We start from the raw sequence: 22879 nt of genomic DNA on the forward strand, positions 1-22879 counted from the left end.
CAATATTTTAGTCTGCATCTCTAGGACGGTCAGCAGACTTCCTCTGTAGAGGGCCAGAGTGGCCTGAGGCACTGAAGGCCTGGGTCTGTCCTGACTGGAGTCTGCCCTCGAATGCTTCAGAAGCAGCACCCGCTGTTTCTCTGCAGGGCTGTTTGAGAGACACAAGCTGCTCTTTTCCTTCAACATGACCATCAAGATAGAGCAAGCGGAAGGGCGAGTGCCCCAGGAAGAACTAGATTTCTTTTTAAAAGGTAATGAACTCGCCTGTCTCATTTGTCCCCGTCTCCTTGGCCCACGTGGACCGTGTAAGTTCATTGGTTATAACTGGGGCCGCCACCGACCCAACGTCTCCTGGAGGCCTGGCTTCCGGCCGCTGCTCCTTAGCTGCTCCCGCTGGTGACTCCGGCCCCTGAAATAGCTGAGGCCGGCCCGAGCAACCTCCCTGAGCCAGGCAGAGTGGCGGTGGAGCCGCTGCTGGTGACCGGGAAGCCCCTGCCTCCTCCTCGGGAAGCCGCCTGCTCGGCAGCACCAGGGCCGCCTTCTTCTCTTCTGTCTCAGGAAACATTTCCCTGGAGAAGAGCAAAAGGAAAAAGCCCTGCTCCTGGCTGCCCGACCAGGGGTGGGAGGATGTCATGCTTTTATCAGAAATGTTCTCGGACAGATTTGGTCAGCTTCCTGACGACGTCGAGGGTAGTCTCACCCTCTGGCAGGAGGTGAGTGCACACCTTCTCTCTGCTTTCCTTCTCAACACGCCAAACCTCCAGACTTTAACTGTACCTACCCCTCGTGAGTGAGAAAGTATTCCTTTGAAAACCCCATTCAGGATGTAACCCATGCCCCCCAAATCCGGGGTCAGACTCCTTTGTTCAGTCCAGTTAGCTGTCTGTTAGACCATCCATCTGTCTGTCTGTCCATTCATCATCTATCTGTTCATCCATCCAGCCATCCATGTATCCATCTATCCATCCATTTGTCCTTTTCATCTGTCTCTGTCCATCCCCCACCCCTCCATCCCCATCCCTCCATCCCTCCATCCCTCCATCCCTCCACCCCTCCACCCCTCCATCCCCATCCCTCCATCCCCATCCCCCACCCCTCCATCCCCATCCCTCCACCCCTCCATCCCTCCACCCCTCCACCCCTCCACCCCTCCATCCCTCCATCCCTCCATCCCTCCATCCTTCCATCCCTCCATCCCTCCTTCCATCATCTCTGGATGGGCAGGAAGCCCAGTTCCTCCCTTTCTGATGCTCATAGTTCTGGTGTAGAAAATGACAGCTCAAGATGGGAGGTGACCCTCTCATGGAAAGGGTGGCCTATGTCATTTCTGAGTTGATGTCATAGTGATTTTTTCTTTCGTTTACTTTTCCCAGTGGTACGATCTGGATTCGCTAGAGCAGTTCCCGTTTCCCTTGGGTTACGAGAGCCGCATCACCCCTTTCCAGAAGTTGCTTCTTTTGCGCTGTTTCCGTGTGGATCGGGTTTATCGGGCGGTGACGGACTATGTGACCATAACCATGGGAGAGAAGTAAGTGTGCGTTCTGCTTCTGTGGCCCTTCCTGTGGGTGGGATATCTAATATTGTCCCCCCGCCCCGGACTCGGGAAGCCGCGCTGGCCAGCTCCTGAGAGAACTGTCACAGGCTGGTCTATGAGCAGTAGCCGTGGTCTCCCTAGGACAGCGCTACTCAGGACAAACACAGTGTGAGCTGTACAGGTCGTTTCTGGTTTTCCAGTAGCCACATCAGGACAGAAACAGATGAAATTTTAATTCGATATTTTATTTTTAATTTAATTACTAACTTCATATTAATAGCATATTATTCATATTTAACTGAATATATTAACTATTATCATTTCATATCCTTGATATCAACATTGAGGTTTTTTTATAGGCTTTTTTCCCCCCCAAAATCCTGTGTGAATTCACCACAGCCCATGTCAGGGGACAGCCACATTCTAAGTGTTCAGTGACCACAGGTGCCTAGTGGCTCCATATTGGATGGCAGCTCTGGTGCTGGGCGTGGAGCCAGACAGATCCCTCCAGGCTGCAGGTGTAGATGCGCAGACTGGAAATGAGGGGTGAGGCGGACGGGCACTGTGGCAAAGTGGAGCCAAGTCCAGGTCCCCAGGGCAGCTGCCCTGAGTGCCTGCCCGCAGCAGGTGGCAGTGGGGCTGAGTGGCTTGAACCTCTAAATCTCTGAAAGAAGCTAGGAATTCAGATTGTTTTTTACGTGGAATCTCCTGGTCTGTCTGTATTGGCAACTCTGTTTTGTATTGCTGTAACAAAATGCTGGATGCTGGGTAATGTACAAAGAAAAGAGATTGATTTGGCTCATGACTCTGGTGGCTGGAAAGTCGGAACATCACATGTCCGGCTCAGCCCCCTCAGAGGGAACCCAGCCACATACTAATGGACCCAAGCATGTGGGGAGCGTCTCTTAAAACAGGCCCTCTTGTGGGAAGTACCTGGTCCTGGAAGACCTGACCTGACCTTGTTCCAGCAGGCCCCACCTCTCGAGGACCCATGGCCTGAAAATACATCACACTGGGGGTCAAGCGTAGGCACATGGACCTTTGGGGCCAGACTGTATCCAAACCAAATAGCAACAACTGATTTTATAAAAAGCAAAACAAATAAGCGCTCAAGACATGGGCCCTGCCCATGGAGCCCGTGACTACAGTCCTGGGTTTTGTGCCAGGGGCAGGTGCCCCTGGAGGGCAGAGCCAGGTGGCCAGCTAAGTGGGGATCTCCTGGGCCTGATGTGACATTCCAAGTGCTAAAGGGAGCCGGGGAGCCCCTGTCCCTCAGGAGTTTACCATCAGATGGAGACGCTGGAAAAGCCAGATTCTCAAGCCAGGGCTGTGCAACAGTCAGAAGATCTGACTCTGGGAGAGACGGCGCTGTCGCCTGGGGGACGCCCTGGCTCGGCTGCCCTGCGGGAGGGCTCTCCGTCTCCCTTCTTCCCCAGGTACGTGCAGCCCCCGATGATCAGCTTCGAGGCCATTTTCGAGCAGAGCACGCCCAGCTCGCCCATCGTGTTCATCCTGAGCCCTGGCTCCGACCCTGCCAGCGACCTCATGAAGCTGGCCGAGAGGACTGGCTTTGGAGGAAACCGCCTCAAATTTCTTGCAATGGGTCAAGGTCAAGAAAAGGTAATCTGTGGTTGGAAGGGACAGGGCGCTGTTTGGGTGAGGCGCTGCCCTCTTCTGGGACGCGCTGACCTTGGCGTAAGCTGAGCTCACCCCTCCAGGCCAGGGGGGATGCGCTTCCCGCTACAGGACAGAGACAAGTGTTGGGAAGGACCCTGGGGGAGCTGGAGCCCCACCTCCAGGAGCCCCTGCCCCTGCGCTCCGCGTGTCAGAGCCTCACACGCTGGATCTCTCCCTGGGTCCCTCTGCCACCCTGGGGATCAGGGCTTCGTGATGCAGGGCCAGGGAGGTGGGTGAGGGCTGCCGTGCCCGGGCCCGCGCAGGCTGTGGTCCTCCCGGCCTGAGCTGGCTTTGCCTCAGCCCTCGCCCCGTCCCTTGTCCCTGTTCAAATTTGCCCCACAAGTTCAGTGTGGCGTGGGACAAGGCTGGAGCCTGGGTGGTGGTCACACACGTGGGCCTGGGGCCGCCCAGAGGTCCCTGCTCTGCTGTCATCTGTCTGCGAGGACCTGGCACCTGCTTCTGCTGCGGGTAGCCCGTTGTGAGGCGGGAACGGCGGGATCGGTGCTGGGCGCCACCCGCCACGCGGAAGTGGTCTTAAGGTCGGCCTCACCCAAGTGTGAAGCCATTTCAAAAACCAAGATTTTGTCTGAAGGTGAGGCCTGTTTCCCCCCCGAAGTGCCCAGGAAGGCCCACGAGGGCCAGTGCTCACTGACCTGCTGGCGGTGGCTGTGGGAGACCCCAAGGGTTCTGGGGATGGCGTCTCCCACTGCTGCTCCCCTGACCTCTGTGGAGGGGCGCCGCCTGCCTGTGGGCAGAGCTGGGGCAGGCGGCTCTGGGATGCCCATGCTCAGCTCCCCTGCCTCCCTCCCGCCCTCTCCGTGCAGGTGGCCCTGCAGTTGCTGGAGACGGCGGTGGCTCGCGGGCAGTGGCTGATGCTGCAGAACTGTCACCTCCTGGTCAGGTGGCTGAAGGACCTGGAGAAGTCCCTGGAGAGGGTCACCAAGCCCCACCCCGACTTCCGCCTGTGGCTCACCACCGACCCCACCAAGGACTTCCCCATCGGGATCCTGCAGAAGTCCTTAAAGGTCTGCAGGGCCGGCAGAGCCCCACAGCCGGGCCCCCAGGTGGCTGCCCATCTGCTGGGGGCTCGGTGCCCTACTGTACCTGCTGCTGGAGGCGGGGGGCTGTTACCGGCCCTGCAGTGTCTGGGTGGCTTCCACTGACTGCCGGTGGCCTGAAGCTCCCCTCCGTCTCTGCAGGGCTCCATGGCGGCAGGAGGTCTCGGGGGGTGAAATTCAATCTCAGGGCGAGGTTTTGGGGTCCCCTCTCTGGGGCAGGTGGAGGAAGTCCTGGCTCTGGTTCTGACGTTGAGGATCTGGGTTTCGGGGGGCCGTCCTCCGCCTGCTCCTTCTCCACTTGGGCCCTGGGCTGTGAGGGTCAGGAGAGGCCACCACCTGTGGTCTGCGGCCCCTCAGCACTGCCCCCCGGGGTCCACGGCTCCCGTCCAGGTCTGCTTCTTGTCCCCTCTGCAGGTGGTCACGGAGCCGCCCAATGGGCTCAAGCTGAACATGCGGGCGACGTACTTCAAGATCTCGCCTGAGATGCTGGAGCAGTGCCCGCACGCGGCCTTCAAGTCGCTGGTCTACGTGTTGGCCTTCTTCCATGCCGTGGTACAGGAGAGGAGGAAGTTCGGGAAGATTGGCTGGAACGTGTACTATGACTTCAACGAGTCTGACTTCCAGGTGGGCCTGGCCCCGGCTCCTGCCCTGCTCCCCGCCCGCTGCGGGCTGTTCCTGCGTGCAGCCTCGCGTGCGCTGGGTTGCTGGTTCTACGGTGACCCCCGCTTTTCTCTTGAGGTCTGCATAGAAATTCTGAGCACGTACTTAACCAAAGCCTTCCAGCAGCGTGACCCTCGGATCCCCTGGGGCAGCCTCAAGTACCTGATCGGGGAGGTAGGAGCACCTGGGATGCGGCCCCTGCGCGTGGCCTGGAGCCTGGCACGACCCTCTGAGCCCTCGAATAATCCCTCCCTGCTCCTGCTTCCCTCCACGGGAGGCCCCCGAGGTCCCTGTGAAACGCCTGCTCACCACATGGGGGTTCCCTGAGCTGGATTCGTGGCCTGGGGCTCATGCCAGGCTTCCCCTGAAGTTGGCAGCACCTTGCTAGCCACACCTTGGGCACAGCTTGGGCACCTTGGTTCTGTGCCCTGGTCTTGGGCTCTGGGGACCACGGCTCTCTGTGCTGCTGCTGCTTCTTTGTTTCCTTCCTGTTTGTCCGACATGCTCTGGGGACCTTGTCAGGTGCACGTGGGCTCCAGCACTTGCTGCGGCTGCTCCTCCTTGGGGCTCTGTCCTTGGGAAGTCAGCGGAGCCACACTGAGCAAGTGTAGAAACCCTGAGTCCCCAGCTGGAGCTGCACGGGGCCAGGCTGGCAGGAGGCCACGGGGCTGAGGGTGTTTACCAGGAGCCCAGGTGCAGCAGGGGCTGTGGGTCCCGCTGGCTCTCACGGCTCTGGCTTCATTCAGGTCATGTATGGGGGACGGGCCATCGACAGCTTCGACCGCCGCATCCTGACCACCTACATGGACGAGTACTTGGGAGACTTCCTTTTCGACACGTTCCAGCCATTCCACTTCTTCCGGAACAAGGAGGTGGACTACAAGATCCCCGTCGGGGATGTGAAGGATAAATTCGTTGGTGAGAGTGCTCAGATAGGAAAAACTGTTTTTAAACCTTCTGTGGGGAGACCATCAACCCAACAGTTGTGTTTCCTAAGGTTGCTTTGGTGGCTCTTGTGACCCCTGTACGGGGGGCATTCTGGCTGAGCAGGTGGGGTCTGTTCAGCCTGTGAGGAGCCCCATGGGCTTTCCCTCGCCTGTGGGGCGGTTAGTGGTTCCACCTGGAGGGCCAGAGCGGCCGGAAGCTCAGCAGGCCGTTTCTGGAAGCGGACCGCAGGGCGTGGTAGTTTAGGACTTGTACTGAAAGCGCGTGGCTATGCAGCAGTGGAAATCAGTCTTGCTCATCTGGGGACTTGGGTGATGCGGGCCCGGGAGCCCAGGGCAGCCGGACAGTACAGCCTGCCCTCGGTGATTCCAGAAGCCATCGAGGCGCTCCCGCTCGCCAACACGCCCGAGGTGTTCGGTCTCCACTCCAACGCGGAGATCGGGTATTACACACAGGCGGCTCGGGACATGTGGGCCCACCTGCTGGAGCTGCAGCCACAGACGGGTAAAGTGAACTCCGAGGACCCTTTGGGCGGCCAGGGCCTGGGCGACAGCACAGAGGCTCCTGGTCGGTTCTCGAAGCTTCCCACAGGGCCGATGCCTTCCCAAGAGCCAGGGGGCTCAGGAGGTGCTGTCCCCACCCGGAACTTTCCTGAACGTGTCCTGGTTTTTAGGGGAATCCAGCAGTGGCATCAGCCGCGATGACTACATCAGCCAGGTGGCGAAGGACATCCAAAACAAGATGCCCAAGGTGTTCGACTTGGACCAGGTCCGGAAGCAGCTGGGCCTGGCCGTCACGCCCACCATGGTGGTGCTCTTGCAGGAGCTGGGGCGCTTCAACAAGCTGGTGACGCGGATGAGCAGGTCCCTGGCCGAGCTCCAGAGGGTGAGCGCTCTTCCCCGCGGGCCCTGTGGGGGCACGAGGCTCCCGGCTCTGCCTCAGTCTCGCCTGGTGGCTTTCGACTCTGCGATAGGCCCTGGCCGGAGAGGTGGGGATGAGCAACGAGCTGGACGACGTCGCCCGGTCTCTCTTCCTCGGGCACATCCCCAACATCTGGAGGAAGCTGGCGCCCGACACCCTGAAGTCCCTCGGGAACTGGATGATCTACTTCCTGAGGCGGTTCAGCCAGTACACGCTGTGGGTAAGTGGGCCGCGGGGTTTGTCTGCCCCAGGCCACCCCGCGTCCCTCACCTCCGGTACTCGCTCCCCGGGAGTAACCTCCGCGGGGGTGGCTGAGAAGCGTCCTCAGCTTCCGTCAGCATGAGGGGCTCCTTCTCCGCGTGCTCTTGACTTGAGTGTCCCGTCCACGCTTGGCCTCGTTCTGCACTCATGTTTCCAGTCTCACTGGTTCTTTTTCGGGTACTGCACCTCGGGGACATGCCGTCCTCCCACCGATGAATACGACCAGCGGTCACTGTCTGTGTGCTTTTGGTGGCGTGTTGTGACGGCCTGCTGGTGCGTGTGTCTGTGAATGCTCGCGGGAGTCATGCCCGGGCCAGCTGCCGCGGTGGCCGGGCTGGCTTGACGCCTGTGCCTGTCGGGTCTTGGTGGTCGTCAGCTGGGTTTCTCGAGAAGTGGAAGCCGCTTACGCTTGGCTGTTCTGGCTTGCGATCCCCTCGCTGAGGTGAGGCCCCGTGTCTCGGGGTGTGCGTGCGTTCTGTGTCTAGCTTCTTGGGGACCCTTTCTGTTTCTCCGTCTCGTGGCTGCTGAGGATGCCGGCTTCTTCGTTGATGCGAAAGGGCTCCTTGCGGGTCCGAGGAATTAGCCCTCTGGGGGTCCCACGTGCTTCTCCGGCTCGGCCTGAGCCTTCCGACGTTGACCGGCTCTTTCCTCAGAAGAGCTTCTGGCCTCCCTGGGGGCGGACCTGGGTGCTCTTAGTGGTGCCTGGGCTTGTGCTTCCCCTGGACAGGACACCTTCCTTCAGGTTTGACTGGGCGTGTCTCTGGCTGTTTTGACCCACCTGGAACCTGGCAGTCCAGCTCATTTCCCCGTGGGGTCTCCACGGCCAGCACCATGGATTTGCCGCCACGGTGGGATACATCCTTTGTCACGAGCTGACCTTCCTTGGCCAGCTCTGACCCAGGCGTCTAGGCGGCCCCGGCTCCTACCACTTGCCTGCCTTTCTCCAGGTCACTGAGGGTGAGCCCCCCGTGATGTGGCTGTCAGGCCTGCACATCCCAGAATCCTACCTCACGGCCCTGGTGCAGGCCACCTGCCGGAGGAATGGCTGGCCACTGGACCGGTCCACCTTGTTCACACAAGTGACCAAGTTCCAAGACGCAGAAGAGGTGAATGAGCGGGCAGGGCAAGGTACGGTTGGCTCATTACAGAGTTGTGGCCTCTGGCTTCTCCCCTACAGCCACCCAGAGTTCAAAGGGACACTCGCAGTGTGCACCACGATGGACTGGCCATGGTTAAGTCACGGTGTCTGTGGGCTCTGTCCTGTCACCCCAGGGGGCCAATACCTGTTCCCCGAGAGCCCTGGAGCTGATGTCCGGGGAGGCCTGGACCACATGCAGCTCGCTAGTCTGGGAATGAGCTCCTAGGTCAGAATGACCTCTTTCAAAGGTCACTGGGTGTCTTTCCTGTAAACCTCAGGGGTCAGGGGTGGGGAGCCAGAGGGCAGCAAGGGCTAACTCCGTTTTAAAGTGATCCCAGGTCCTAGGACGTTGGTCACTGCTATGCAAACAATAGCTGAAACCACGCTTCCCCGGGGCCTTAGAGGCCATTTAACTGCGAGGAGCGAGACCCCCTTTCCTCTTCATGAGGGGCTGTGGCCGGGGCAGCTCGAGGGGCTCAGCGGCACGGCAGGGGTCTGGTGCTGCTCCCTGGGCCCAAGGGTTGCCCTCTGCTGCTTCTCTCGGCATGCCTGCAGGGCCCTGCTCCCCAGGGCACTTCCTCTGCAGCTCCCTGGCCACCGTGGCTCACCTGGGCGCTGGGTTGCCAGCTCTGACCCTGGGGCCACGCACCTCTGCAGCCCGAGCACCCACGGCGGTCTGAGGCCCACCCCGTGCCCAGCCCTTTGTGGCCGGCAGTGTCTCTTCTGCGGCTGCTCCTCCTACAGAGGCTGGCAGGGCAGAAGTGATGCTGGAGGCTGGCTGCTTCCTGCACGTGTGGGAGGTGGGCAGAGGCTGTTCCCTAGGCACGGTCGCTGGAGCGGCCCGGGTGGGACGGCAGAGGCCTCCGTGCTACTGGGCCTCTCCCTGCCATCTCCAGGATGCTTCGTCTCAGGATTGTACCTGGAAGGCGCCGACTGGGACATAGAAAAGGGATGTCTTATCAAGAGCAAGCCCAAGGTGCTGGTTGTGGACCTGCCCATCCTGAAGATCATCCCCATTGAAGCGCACCGCCTGAAGCTGCAGGTGAAGCCGCCTCCCTGCCTCCCCGCCGCGCCCTGTCCCTCCTGGCCAGGGTGTACATGAGGCGCTTCCCAGAGTCAGGCCTTTGAAAGTGGGGCCTGACCTCTGAGGGCTGGGGAAGCCTTGGGGACGTGGGGACATGGGCCGCCTCCTGGGAACACACGCCTGTGGTGTGCCACTGGCCTCACCCACAGGTGAGGTATGGTACGCCCTCCTGCCTCACTATGCAAGTCTGCAGACCCCAGGCATGGAGTGGGTGCTGGGGTGGGCTGCAGGGCCGGGCTTGGCCTCGGCCGGGATCCAGCTTGCAGCGAGACCCCTGGTCCTCGGCAGCCGTGCTGAGCGCCAGGCCGGCCGCCTCCTGCAGCGTGCTCCATGCCCCTTGCAGAACACCTTCCGGACGCCCGTCTACACCACCTCCATGAGGAGGAACGCCATGGGGGTCGGCCTGGTCTTCGAAGCGGACCTCTTCACCACCAGGCACATTTCTCACTGGGTGCTGCAGGGCGTCTGCCTCACCCTGAACAGCGACTGACGGGGAACCGGTCTGCGTGCCTGCACTTCCTGAGGAGCCCGCAGCACTGCCGTTTCGGGGGGCCTGGGGGCGGGTGGGGGCAGCCCACTCTTCCTTTCGTTTGAATTCAGCTCTGTGAATCGCTTTCCATTAAACTAACCCAATGGTTGTAGAATTGCTTCTTAGAGGACTCTGTCCACAAGTCCCCCGAGAGACTGGGGCCTTCCTTCCTTCTGGAGGACAGCCTGCAGCAGGAGCGCCTGGCTCGGCCTCGGCGGGACAGCCCCGAATGTGATTCCCGAAGGGGCTCCTGGCCTCTGGTCTGTCCAAGCAGGGCTCCTTCGAGGGCTGAGGCTGCCGAGGCCGGGCGGTGCCCCGTGCGGCAGTGACCGCTGCCTGCAGCTACTTGCCCTGTCCAGAACCTCCGGGGCTGCTGAGCGTAGTGCGTGATTCCTGCCTGAGCCCCACCCAGCCCTGTGCGGCAGGGTACCCCAGGGCCAGCGGTCAGTGTCCCTTCCTCCTGGGCAGCCAGAGGCTGCCTGGGGCCCTGGTACGACCCAGCTGAGGGGAGGCTTTGCTTTCATATGAGGGGGGTGGTGGTGAGCTGACAGCTGGACAACAGGCACATGTAACTCCTCTGGAACATTCTAGGGAATGGCCCCAGGCAGCAGGACTGCAGTCCCCAACCACCAGGTGCCATCCCTCCCTCCCGGGCCCCTCCCAGCCCGCCCTGGGGTGTTTTAATAAAAGACACAAAACAGAAAGAAGGCAGGTTTAGAAAATAAAGTTTGTTGGGATCTGGAACATCTTGGGTAAAACAAAAGATATGAACACACATTCAGGTTGTGGTGACATGAGGAGTAACGTCATCTTATTTAGTTCCTCTGACATCTACATACAGCTGCTCGGTGATGGTGCCGCCCTGGGGAAGGTGTGAGGGTGGGGGTCTCCAGGAGGGAGCGCTGCTCCCAGGCCGCCCTGTGTGGGTCAAGGTCGCTGTGCGTTGCTCTGGCGTGCACTCAGGCGCGTGCCCATCTGCGCGAGGACGACGTGCAGGGTGCATCCCGTGGCCTGGGCCTCGGCCACAAGTGCGCTCGGACTGCACGGAGTGGGCTTGGAAGCAAGCGGCTGGGCACGCGCTGGTGGCCACAGCGTTGGGAAGTACGCATTCTGCAGCAGGGACGCGTCATGTCTGGAGTGCGGGGCGGGGGGCGGGAGGGTCTGGACTCGGAAGACGATTTGGCATGCATGGGGGTTAACGGAAAGGGGTGCGGAGAGGTTCCCTCGTGGCGCTCACAGTGCATGGACAGCCGTGGCGGCCGCAGGTCACACAGTTCTGTCCGTCCCTGAGTGCTTCCGCACGACCTTGCCTCCGTTCACCTGGTCCACGGCCAGCGTCTCCACCTCCGGCTGGGGCTGCGGGGGGCTGGCGTGGTGGATGCGGTGGGCCACCCCCACGTGGGCCTTGTGCGGCTTCTCGCGGGCCGGGCTGTGCTGCCCGCCTGCGCCGCGGTCCGAGGCGATGGGTGGGATGACCAGCGGCCGCTCCTTGATGAGCTGGACCTCAGCCGCCTCCCGGGCCAGCAGGAACGGGGTGGGGTCGGGCATGGCGTCCACGGGCTCGCGCAGGAGCAGCCTGCGGCTCTCGGCCCCGAGTCTGTAGACCTCCTCGAACTCGGGGTGCAGCGGGGCCGAGAGGCTCTTCTTCATGCGGCGGCGTGGCGTCTCAGGCAGCTTGTCCTTGGGGGGCGCTGGCTTGTAGCTGGCCAGTGCGGGGCTGCCGGCCGGGCTGGCATCCGAGGTGCCGCCGGCGCTCAGGAGCTTCTTCTTGGCGGCGTGCAGCTGCGAGGTCAGGTAGGCCACGGTGCTGGCCCGCTGCTCCAGCTCGCCCGACAGCATGCTCAGCTTGTGGCTCTTCACCTTCAGCTCCTCCAGGTACCTCTTCTCCCGCTCCTTGACGGTGTTCTCCAGCACGGCCACCAGCGCGCTCTTCTGCTCCAGCTCCTGCTGCAGCTCCTGGTTCTCCTCCTCCTTGGCCTTCAGCTGGGCTTCCAGGTCTTCACATCGCTTCTTCAGTTCAGTGCTTCTGGAAGACCCGTCTCCTACCGGAATAAGTCAAGGGCCAGAAGTAAGAACCCGGCAGGCAGAGCTGGCCACGTGGCAGCGGCCTGTGGGCAGGGCTCTGCCCTCACCGACTGAGGGGTCTCTGTGGCCCCTCGGGGCTCCGAGCTCCCTGGCCTGCTGCATGATGACCGTCGTCAGACCTTGACAACACCGACGTTAAGGGGCCTCTCGGGGCACTGGCCTCCCAGGCTAGGGATTTGGCCGTTGCAGGCCCACTTGCCCCCCACTCAGGTGCTGCCCACCAAGTGCCTGCTGTTTACAAACTGAAATGTCAAGAGCGTTCTCCCTTGTAAAGCAGTGAGGTCTGATCTGAAGAGAAGGGAAGCAGCCGTTGCCTCTCCTCAGCCAGGGGTCTGTGTGTCTCCTCTTCTGCTCTGACGCCCTGTCCCAGCCCTACTCATGCACTGTCCTGTGGCTACGGCCCCTCGGGATGGGCGCCTCCCTGCCCCCAGCTTTGTTTTGTACATGCTGACTCTGTGTCATCACAGATCAGTGTCCCCACCCTGCTCCCGTGCATCTGGCCCCCGGGAAGTGTGTGAGCTACCTGGTTCTTCCTAGAACTCACCTTGGTGCTAGCCTCTGCGTCAGTGTCTCTGCGTCCCCAGCCTCCCTCACCCGCATCTCTCAGCCTCCCTGCTCCTCCTCCCCTCGGCTGGTCCCGGGACGCGGCTCCTCTGCCCCCTCCTGCTGCTGCTTCTCAGCTGGGCCTGCCTCCTCTCAGTCTCCTCCAACCCACCCTGTGTTGGGGACGCTTGCTCCCCACTCTTCCACCCCCCATTAAGAAATGGTTCCTCCCTGCCTACAGAAGCCACACTGCCAGATGGCCTGCCAGTTCCTCCTGTCCTGCGTCATCTGCTCCTGGGTCCGTCTTCCCTGTGACCGCCACCATGGATCTAACTCCTGATCCACATGTCCAGCCTTCTCATATGACCCCCAGGGCCTGCCTGGCGCCAGAGGTGGCTGCACGTCTCCCCAGGGCCTCTGCCGCTTCCCAGAGCAGGTCTGTGCCCGCCATCCCCCACCAGCTGGACTCCGAGCGTGCGAGGCTGAGGGCGGCCACGCTTGCTCTGCGCAGCCGCTGCCGCAAACGGCCTCCCTGGGGGGCGGAAGCCACACTGCCTTCCACAGGGCTCTGGCCAGAAGGAGACAGTGCATTCTGAAGTGCAGTCTCAGAGGCAAGAGGGTGACGGCGACGGGAGCGCGTGGCTCAAAGCCCCCGCCAGACCTGAGCCCAGGCTCAGGCTGCAGACTCGGAGCCCACTGCCCATCCCCTGGAGCCCTACAGGGCGACGACCCGTGTGCCCCGTGGGCCAGACTCTCACCCCCACACGCACTGCCAGCCTTTGCCTCCATCCCAGGCGGTGTGTGACCTCTCCAGCTGGACATGAACATCCAGGGTTTGTCCTCCCAGCCATGCTGCCCAGGGCTGTCGGCCCGGCCGTGGAGAGCAGCCTCTCCCTGGCTCTGCTGTAAAGGACGGCAGGGAAACCTGTCCTCGGGGCACCTGTGGATGGAGACGCCTGCCCAGGAACATTGGCCCCCAGGTGACAGAGCACCCTGAACCCAGGGTCCCTGGTCAGGTGCTCCTCATGCCCGTCGCCTCATTGTCCTGAGAACGGCCACGGTGCTGCTCTCGGCTGTCTTGCCTCCAGCTGACTGGGTGCTACTGGGGGAGGAGATAGTGTGACCGACCCTCCACACCTATGCTTTCTAGAACTTTCCAGGCCTGCCTGAGCACGTGTCACTGGCACCTCTTGAACACACAGGTCCCCAGCTCCTCCCAGACCTTGGGACTCTCCTGCAGGGAGGGAGCTTTCTGACCTGCATCCTGGACGGCCTTGGGCTGGCAAGTCTGGGTGCTCTGAGCGAGCCACACTGCACCCTGGGATGGAGATGCCCCCAGGGCCACCGGACCCATGGCACCTCCCTCTCCGTGACCGAGGGCCAGTGCTGCCAAGCACGTGGCCTTGGGTGGGTGGGTGCCCTTGGGACAGGATCCAGAGCCTTGGCTGCAGAGGCCACCCAACCAGCCTGGGCCAAGCAGGGAGGGGGAAGGACATCCTGGCTTCTGGGACATGGGTGGCTCTTTTCCAGAGACTTCCACTATGGCAGGCTGAGGTAGGGCTGGCATCCTGTTCTGAATTCCTGGGGCCCAGCTTCTGGCCTGGGGGTCGAGGGGCTGCCCAGCCAGGATGAGGGCCCTGGCACAGGGGCCTGGGGCTGCTCTGCCCCACGTTCCTCCTGGTTTCCGTCCTTTCTGGAGGAATCACCTCAGGTTTACTTCCTGATTACAGAAGAAGGTGTATTGACTAGAAAAACGGACAGTCCAGAAAAGCCTACTTAGCCATGCTAAGGACATGTGTCCCCACAGACAACCGAGCACCCGGGCCACACGTGCAGCCCTTCTCGGAGCGGCGCTGTGCTCAGGCGCCAGGTGGGACCGCAGCAGAGGACCGATGGCCGTGGCTCCTGGGAGGCGCTTACCTGTCTGCTCGGAACTTTTCAGTGTCAGCTCATACGTTAAATCTGGAAAGGAAAAACGGACACCTTAACCTCGTTGCGATTCTCGACCTTCATCAGCTCCGAAGCGCAGAGGGCGCAGGGGCCGCTGCTGTAGGAGCCAGTGAGGCAGCTGCAGGTGGCGGTGGTGCGGAGCCTGCTGGGGCTCCTGGGGATGCCACTTTCCCCGAGCTTCCTTCCCGTCGCCCCCATGCATCCCCAACGACGCAAAATTGTGAGCAGCTGCTCCGCATCACGTGGGCTGGGTTCTGAATGCCAGTGCCCAGGGTTCCAGGGAGGCCTGGCAGCCCGCCGAGGCTCAGGGGCTAGGGAGGGCTCAGCGCCCGCGCCCCCTCCCGCGGCGCACCTGTGCAGTGCTGCTGCAGCCGCCTGATCTCCGCGTGCAGCCCCTTGAGCGTGGCTGCGTGCTCCCGCTGCAGGAACAGGAGGTTCTTCTGTGCGCTCTGCAGCTGGTTCTCCAGGTTCGTGGCTGCCATGCTGACATCCAGGTGACCTGCAGGAAGCAGACCCGGGTCACCGTTCCCATGAGGAGGGTCCTGGGCAGTGGCAGGAAGCAGGGCTCTGCACGCCTCCCAAAAGGAAGCACGGGCAGAGGATCGGAAGGCAGAGCCTGAGGGGCTCTGGGCCTCAGGGCCAAGCGGGTCGTGGTGAGGCCCGAGCAGGCCCGGAGCACCACTCCCGGGGCAACTGCCCTGTGCCGGGCCTCACCACGTGCACACTGGCACCAGGCTGGCGCAGTCAGCCCCGTCCAGGGGTCCAGCCGCTTCACCACCTGGGGAGGAAACGGGCTGCGGGAAGTAGATGAATGAGGCTGGGGTCCCACAGCCAGTGTGGGAGGGGGAGGGGTGAAGTCCAGGGTCCCCGTCCCAAGGGCCAGCCTCCGAGTGCAGATTGATCACTGTCAGGCGTCTATCATCCGCCATTTGCCTGCCTCTCGCCTGTCCATCGCCTACCTTACCCCTATCTATCACCCAACACTCGAGGTTCACCTCCCGATTGTCCGACAACAGTCAGCAAACTGATCGCCGACTGCCAGTGGAGCACCAGCTGCCTGCTGTTGCCTGGAAGTTCACTGTCACAGTACCTGCAGGTTTGATTACACGTGGCTGCCGCCATTTTGAGACAACAGCCAGGCCCCGTAGGAACCCTGGCCGGACTGACTGAGCCCCGTCTCCAGGATCCCTCAGCCCGACAGATCACTCCCTGCCTCTGGGGCCCTCACATTGACTGACTGCTCCCTGCTGCCAGGACCCCCAGACCAACTGACTGCGCCCTATCACTGGGACCCCAGACCGACTGAATACACCCGGCCTCCAGGATCCCACAACCACACCAAACACACCCGACCTCCAGGACCCCTGCCTGACCAACTGCACCCCGCCTCCAGGACCTCCAGCTGACCACGTCCACCCCTGAGCTGCAGCTCCCCATTTGCCAACACATTTGGAAGCCAGAGCAGCCATCTTGGAGAATCCTGGAAGCCGTAGCTCCGATCTTCTGGTGGAGCAAATCCCATCCTGAGACGCCTGCTGGAGGCTTGAAGCTCATTGTCAGGTACCTCTCATGCATCAGGCTACTGAACACTGGGAGGTTTGAATACTATATGACTGCTATACTATACAGTTTCTTTTTTCTCCTTACTGAAAAAATTTAAGTTTTTATTTCTTTACTTTTCTTGCTCTCTTTTCCTTTTGTTTACCTGTTCCCTCTGAGTCTCTTTCTCCCTTTTTTGCATGCTAACATCCGATTTCTTTTGATTACACTCTCACCCTTTCTATTATCTAGAACTTCTGTATATTCTTTTCTTATCCCATTTACAGCCACATTCTACATCCCTCTGCATCCTCTTTGTCCTCCATTAGAAACTGCAGACATTATTGTAAACCCATTTGTTTTACTGAAGATAATATTTGAACTCATTCTATTATGACAATTTTGTTATTGTCCTCATAGGGGCTATTTGGTCTAGGATTGCATAGTGTCTGAATTGGGCACTGCTAATATTCATCTCCCCTTAAAGAATGAATTTTGGAAACCTATAGGGCCATTAGAAGCCTATAGGGGGAAATCTGCAGTACCCCAGATCTGCAGCGCTAGAGGGGAAGATATATGAACAACATGAGAAAACAAGGGAACAAAATGATCCAAACAAATCTAGATTCTATAGTAACAGAATCCAATGACAGTATGTTAGAAGAAATGTCAGAAAAGGACTTCAGATTATACATGATCAAGATGATTCGCGAAGCAAAGGATGAGATAAGAGAGCAAATGCAGGCAATGAATGATAATACCAATAAGCTGAAAGAGCACCTGCAGGAAGCAAAAGATCATTTCAACAAAGAGATAGAGATTCTCAAAAAAAAAAAAAAAAAACACCAAACGGAAATCCTTGAAATGAAGGAAACAATAAACCAAATAAAAAACTCAATGGAAAGCATCACCAACAGACTAGACCACTTGGAAGACAGAACCTCAGACAATGAAGACAAAATATTGAATCTTGAATATAAAGTCGCCCAAACAGAGAAGATGGTAAGAAATCATGAACAGAATCTCCAAGAACTCTGGGACATCATGAAAAGACCAAATTTAAGAATTATTGGGATTGAGGAAGGCACAGAGATACAAACCAAGGGCCAGCCTCTCCACACTGGCCTCAGCGGGCAGGGACTGACCAGGAGGCACCCACTCAGCCCTCGCAGAGCACCCGGAGCTGGGTCCAGCTGGCACCTGAAGCTGGCCGGGAGAGGGGGAGGCGTGCAGAGTTCCAAGGGGCGCCCTGCAGCACGCGGAGCCGAGGGCAGCCCAGCTTCTTGGGAATGGCTCCTGGGCCCACAGGGTGGCTACAGGAATCTGGGGTCTGTCTCCAGTCCCTGCCCCCTCCCCAGGCTCACGCAGGGCCTGATTCTGTCTTCACTGTAACTTGGGAAATGTGATGAAGTCAATCTTTCTGCAAAACCTACTGAAGATTCTAACAGGACAACGTGGGCTGGCTGCTTATGCACAATCCCTGCCGACACAGGGGTGACTGCAGCGGGTCTCCAACAGCACCTTTCCTAACCTGCTCTGCAGGAGAACCCTCTCCACAGGACCTGCCGCTTCTCAAATGCTTCCAGGTTTCCTACCTGAGAGTGGCGTGGGGGTCACCGCCCTGTTACGAAGCTCAGCATGTGGTTTTGGAGATGGCAGCACAGCAGGCGGTCCCCACTCTGGGTGACACTGACTGCTCTTTGTCACTTGTAGGCCAGCAATACATTCTCTTCCTGGCTCTGGAGCCAAGAAGGGTCTGTCACTGGAACTTCAGTGTCACTTCAGTCACACACACACCCAGGCATGAAGGGCACCGGCCTCCGAGGGCAAGCTAGTGAGGGACGAGGTCGCCGCAGACAGAGGAGTGGGAACCACACGCCCTCAGATGAACCAGGAGGAAGACCAACGGGAGGACATCGGAGCTGGGGAGGAGGACAAGGGAAAGCAGAGACCAGCAGCCAGGGCGCGTCCGCTCAGGGAGGGTCGCCTGGTGTGCCCCTAGGGTCTTCAAAGGGAAGCCCCCCCTGCCGTGTGAGGAGGGCTGGTCAGTGCACAGCTCAGGAGTGGAGGCAGACCCAGCTTCCAGCGCCTTCGGGCCCTGACCCCCAGCTCTTGGTGGCTCAGGAGGGCCGGTGTTTCCAGCAAACAGGGCACTGCTAGGCAGAGCACCGCGGCTTCTGTGCCTGCTCACCTCTGCCATGACCACAGGCTCTTGGGTGCAGGAAGTTTCCAGGCGGAAGCTCACAGGTGCTGAGTCAGTACTGCCTGCTCGGCATGTGGCCTTGGGAGGAGGTGCTGCCCTTAACCAAGGAGCCGACCATAGGGTGGGTGGATGGGCCGCTGTGGGCCCTGCTGGCCCCTCCAGTCTGGCCCTCGCTGGATGCTGGCAGGCCAAGCAGCCCCGTGTCCAGGAGGGAAAGGCCAGGCCTCTGACTGCGTCTGCCTCCAGCTCAGCACGGCCTCACCCCAGCATCAGGCCAAGCGCTTGCCCGGAGTGTCCACTGGTCCTGGACAGGTGCTGGGGGTGGAAATCCCAGAGCAGACCCCTTGTGTTACTTGAGAAGAACAGGCTCGCATCCGAGGTTCTGCTGGGGACGAACCCTACTTCAGGGCTTGCCATGGAAGGGAAAGAACAATTTGGATCTGATCCAGACTTGGTAGGTCCAGAATGGCAGACAAGCCAGCCTGCACCCCTCACAGGGGCTGTCCTCTGGGACCCCAGCACTGCCTGCCTGTCACCAGGTCCAACCCCTGGCACAGGCCTGGTGCAGTGTGTCGGTGACCCTCCTTCCAAACATTCTCTGGTGACGGTTGCCATTTCCTCCTGAGCTACGCTGGCTGTCACCACTGATGACTGGACTCTCCAGCACGTGACAGGAACGGAGCTATGGAGGCCTCCTGTTGGCCAAGGAGACGTGGCTGGGGGACGTAGATGATCTGAGGAAGAAATGGAATTGGTCCTGAGGGGCTTAGGTCAGTGCCTGAGACGCTTTGGAGGTCGAGACATGGTGGAGCAAGGGTCGGCGTGGCGGATGAAGGCCCAGAGGCAGGGCCTGCACCAGAGGAGAACGGCCTCCTGGCCGCCCCACCTCAATGTCAGCCAGCGAGGTGGCAGGGCGTGACCTGGGGACACTGCGCCTCCCTTCAGAGGAGCACGCCTAGGCGCTGTGCGCGCTGCGGTTCCCGCTCGGGCCAACCACCGCAGGGAGCCACAGCAGGGTACAGTCCTCTGCTGCTGCTGCAGGGAACCGGCCTCCGAGTGACCGCCCCACGGGTGTGTGCACACAGCTCCGTGGTCTTTCTCCCCGGGGCAGCCAGGGCAGCCAGGGCGTGGCCCTCAGGACTGGGGACCCTGAGTGTGACCGAAGAAGCCTCATCTGTGACTGTTCCCGAGGCAAATCCACATGGCATTCACCTCCTCCTAATCTACTGTTCACGCTCCACGTTCAGAAAAGTAGGACTCGAGAAGGTTCCAGTCCGCGTTCTGTGGAGATGGGTCTGAAGCCGGGCCGTGAGGCCCCGGGGAGGAACTGCCCTGTCCTTGGTGATAGCGCCTCAGAGACCAAGGGCCGCATCAGCAACTGCTCCCTGCCAGCCCGGGGTCAGAGGGCCCCTCCGCAGCCGAGTCTGATTCTGATTCAACGGCGACGTTCCTTCCTCCCTTCGGGACACTCATGTATAAAGGATGGCTAATGGACTCCGTAACGGCCCATCTCTCCTGTGCGGACGCCAAGCGCTCTCCGGTCGCTCATTCTCACAGTCCTCCTCTGAGGGAAGAGGAAAAAGCCCCCCAGAAACGGACCCTAACCAGGCAACGCCTCTGAGCCGGCTTTGCTCTCCTGCACAGGGAAGACGGCTCGGCCAGCAAAGCCGGACGCGCTGCTCACGGGGAGCAGGCCGCTCGGCCATCTGCGCTCAGGGTGGGAATCATGCTGACCCTCCCTGAGACTCACAGCCCTGCTTTTCTTACCGGGTTCCAGGCCACGGGGGAAGGGGCACTCTGGGCCGAGTCGGCAGCGTCCCAAAGCAGCGAGCCACTTCGCAAGGAGGGAGGTGTCTCCCCATGGCGTGTCCTCATCCCCGGCCCAGGGGCCAGGCACACTCACCCTGGTCCTCTCCAAGGCCAAGCTGACGGAGCCCTCCTCGGGCTGAGTCAGCAACAAGGCCACACTGGGCAGAGAGCAGCCTTGGCTGACATTGCTGCTGGAGGCAGCTGCCTCGCTATCTGGGGAGGAACCACAGCTGATTCCTTTTTCCAGCTCCGCCCTTGCCTCTGTTCCTCTCCTGTGTGCACACAGCCGCTCACCCCAGTTTCGTCCCAAGCACAGCTCTGGTCACACCGGATGCCTCCACTGCTCCTGGGACAGGGCCCCACAGGCCCAGAGGCCCCACCCGGCCGACCGGCCCACCCCAGGCCCGTCAGCACGGGGTCCTCTGGTCCTGGCATCTGCCGCACCCCCAACACGGGCTCTGGCAGACCCTTCCTTGCCCCGGCGGACCCGACTCTCGCCTAATGAGCTTGCTTCTTGCCTCGCACCTGAACTCGGGCACTAGGTATGCAGGTCTGACAGCCTCTCCTGCTCACGTCAGGCCAAGCGGAGGCTGAGCCAGCATCCCGTGCGGTAAGCAGAACCGCCGCGACAGCACTGGGGAGTGTGACCTCACCGGTGACTTCTCAGGGTGCCAGGGGAGGTACTTTAAAGCACCTACCATCTGGGAGGAAAGGGGCTCACCATCTAAAAGCGGGGGCCTAAGTGTTCTCGGGCCTCTCTTCAGCTATGGTCTATGCAGACAGTAATCATTTTACAATCTGGAAAAACAGCGCCCAGTGCCCAGGTGGTGATGATGGCTATTTTGGGTTCTAGACGTAAGTTCTAGCCCCCCACAGTGTGCCCTCACCGGCCCGACGGGCGGAGCGACCAGCTTTCTGCGAGCCCTGTCCTGCCAGGCGCCGCCCGCCCTCGCTGGCTGTGGCGTCACAGCGTGCGTCCCAGGACCTCGGGGGCTTTCTGTGGGAACCCTCTGCCCTGCTCCCGTGTCCTCTAGCCTACGTGCTGCCTGCCTTCAGGGAGACGGGCTGGCAGGGAACAGCTGCAGCAGCCGTGGGACCAGATGCCAGGCGGGAGGTGGCACTCCATGTGGCCTCAGTGCCCCGGAGGAAGAAACCTGCACAGCGGCCCTCCAACACCCTGTCCCCAGACCAAGAAGATGAGGCCCAAAGAAGAACACAGGGGAACCCAGGAGGAGAAGAGTGGGGTGCTGACGGGCTGGGGCCGCACCAGCTCCAGGGGCTTCAAGGCTCAGGCAGTCGGGCCCGGCTCCGGTCGGTGCCTAGTAAGCACCGGCTGTGTTGCTTCCTCGCACACGAGCCGGTAGTTCTGTGAATGCACTCCCAGGTCGCGCACCGGCCAAGTATGGGAATGAACTAGGAAGGAACTCCAGTTCTTCCAAAGAGGGAACACAAATGCAGAGGGACGCATTTTCTGGCGGCCTTTCTCCTCCATTTTCACTGGGGAGGAGCCATTCAGGGAAGGAACAAAGAGTCAGGCAGAGCCAAGTGCCCTCAGGGACAGTAAAACCTGCTTCTTCTTTGAGTCCATCTACAGCACTCTAAGGGGCCGACAGGGGCCACAGCTGATGGGGGGCTCTCATCCTTAGGTTAAGAAAGGAACCTCGCCACTTCAGAAAGGAGCCTCACCCACTGGGATTCTGGCTTCACAATCACCTGTGTGCAGCAGACACCGAGTGCAGGGCCCTGCTCCCGACTTCTGTATTTGATGTAAGAAAGTCACTAGCTGAGGGTTTGAAAATCCCGGGGAGTTAGGCCCAGAAGACAAAGGACTCACTTCAAGGAAGGGCGAGCATTTGAAAAAAATTCCAGAAATATTTTGGTAAAAATAGAGTGCACACCACTACACAGTGGAAGGGAAAACGCTCGAAGCGAAGGGGCAGTTATTTTTTAGAGAGACAAAAGTCCTGCTTATTAACTGTTTGTCAGGAATTACGTTTTTTTTCCTTTCTAACCTAATGAAAACAGGTGCGCTGTGAGCCTAGCATGAGGCAGTCTTGGGTTCCAGTCCTGCCTCCCAGGCTCAAGCTGCAAGCTCTGTGGCCTCACCTTTCTCTTTTAAACCTGGACTTCACAAGAACCTGCATGCTGCCGTCCTGGAGAACACGAGGCTTTCGGATGAACATCTTCCAGGACTCCTGGCGTGCTGCATAAAGGGGGAAGGAGGTGCACCTGGCTGCACCCAACGCAGAGCCATGGTGAAGTTCTGGGGCTCCCCCGAGCTCAGGCTTGGGGGCAGACATGCCAGGTCCGGAAACCACCAACCAAACAAAAAGGCTTCCCTTCTCTGGCCCTCCACTGAAGTGCCCTGAAAGTGTCAGGAAGTGGACACATGGAACGTGTGGACCGTGAAGTCATTAAAAATACTGTAGATCTTTATTTATTGACGAGGAAACAGGTCTGTGACAAGTTTGAAAAGTCAAGGATGTGAAAGGTTGTATGTATAATATATAAGTAGTGACGAGATCCAGGAGGAAAACACGCCAGGGCTGTTTATCTCCAGATGGTGGGTTGTGGGCGACTTTTACTTCCTAATAATCTGCTTTGGTACCACCTGCAGCTTCTTCAGCGATGCACATACATGTATTACTCTATAGTCAGAAGAAGTTAGAGATGGTTTCTACTTAGAAAGTTAGTCATTAAGTATCCTCTATCAAGGTGGCGACCTGCGTCTTCATAAGGCCGCTCCAGGGAATCTTGGATTACTGGAATCCTGAACAGCATGGCGGAACTGGCAAGAACCAATGGAAGCCAACATTCACAAAAGCAGTCATTTAGCATCCCCACGATGCACAGAAAATGACACCCAGGAGCAGCATTGGGACCCCCTTCCCTGCATCACACAATCCTGCGATCCTCTTGACAGTACCCGTCATAAACACAAGG

The 22879-nt window shown here is 59.9% G+C and overlaps 2 protein-coding genes across 4 annotated transcripts in view; one reads left to right on the top strand and one right to left on the bottom strand.

Annotated features, from left to right (window-relative positions):
• DNAH10 (dynein axonemal heavy chain 10) overlaps positions 1 to 9768 on the top strand; it is a gene marked incomplete at its 3' end in the record, with an annotated part of 138752 nt that extends 128984 nt beyond the window's left edge. Inside the window, exons 66-79 of the mRNA XM_079150513.1 lie at positions 147 to 251; positions 559 to 713; positions 1374 to 1528; positions 2971 to 3154; positions 4036 to 4236; positions 4684 to 4893; positions 5008 to 5103; positions 5676 to 5847; positions 6247 to 6378; positions 6548 to 6759; positions 6848 to 7015; positions 8004 to 8184; positions 9091 to 9236; positions 9622 to 9768. Coding sequence (XP_079006639.1) covers positions 147 to 251; positions 559 to 713; positions 1374 to 1528; positions 2971 to 3154; positions 4036 to 4236; positions 4684 to 4893; positions 5008 to 5103; positions 5676 to 5847; positions 6247 to 6378; positions 6548 to 6759; positions 6848 to 7015; positions 8004 to 8184; positions 9091 to 9236; positions 9622 to 9768 — 2264 coding nt within the window. The remainder of the gene's footprint in view (positions 1 to 146; positions 252 to 558; positions 714 to 1373; positions 1529 to 2970; positions 3155 to 4035; positions 4237 to 4683; positions 4894 to 5007; positions 5104 to 5675; positions 5848 to 6246; positions 6379 to 6547; positions 6760 to 6847; positions 7016 to 8003; positions 8185 to 9090; positions 9237 to 9621) is intronic.
• A 747-nt stretch (positions 9769 to 10515) lies between these two features.
• Positions 10516 to 22879, bottom strand: part of CCDC92 (coiled-coil domain containing 92) — a 29071-nt gene continuing 16707 nt past the window's right edge. For all 3 annotated transcript variants that reach the window (XM_079150500.1, XM_079150499.1, XM_079150498.1), the window contains exons 2-4: positions 14738 to 14884; positions 14356 to 14397; positions 10516 to 11849 (exon numbers count right to left, since the gene is read on the bottom strand). In XM_079150500.1, the coding sequence (XP_079006626.1) occupies positions 11074 to 11849; positions 14356 to 14397; positions 14738 to 14867 (948 nt within the window). In that variant the 5' untranslated portion in view covers positions 14868 to 14884 and the 3' untranslated portion in view covers positions 10516 to 11073. The remainder of the gene's footprint in view (positions 11850 to 14355; positions 14398 to 14737; positions 14885 to 22879) is intronic.

The sequence above is a fragment of the Sciurus vulgaris genome (genome assembly GCF_902686455.1).
Source record: "Sciurus vulgaris genome assembly, chromosome: 8".
In the NCBI taxonomy this organism is placed as follows: domain Eukaryota; kingdom Metazoa; phylum Chordata; class Mammalia; order Rodentia; family Sciuridae; genus Sciurus; species Sciurus vulgaris.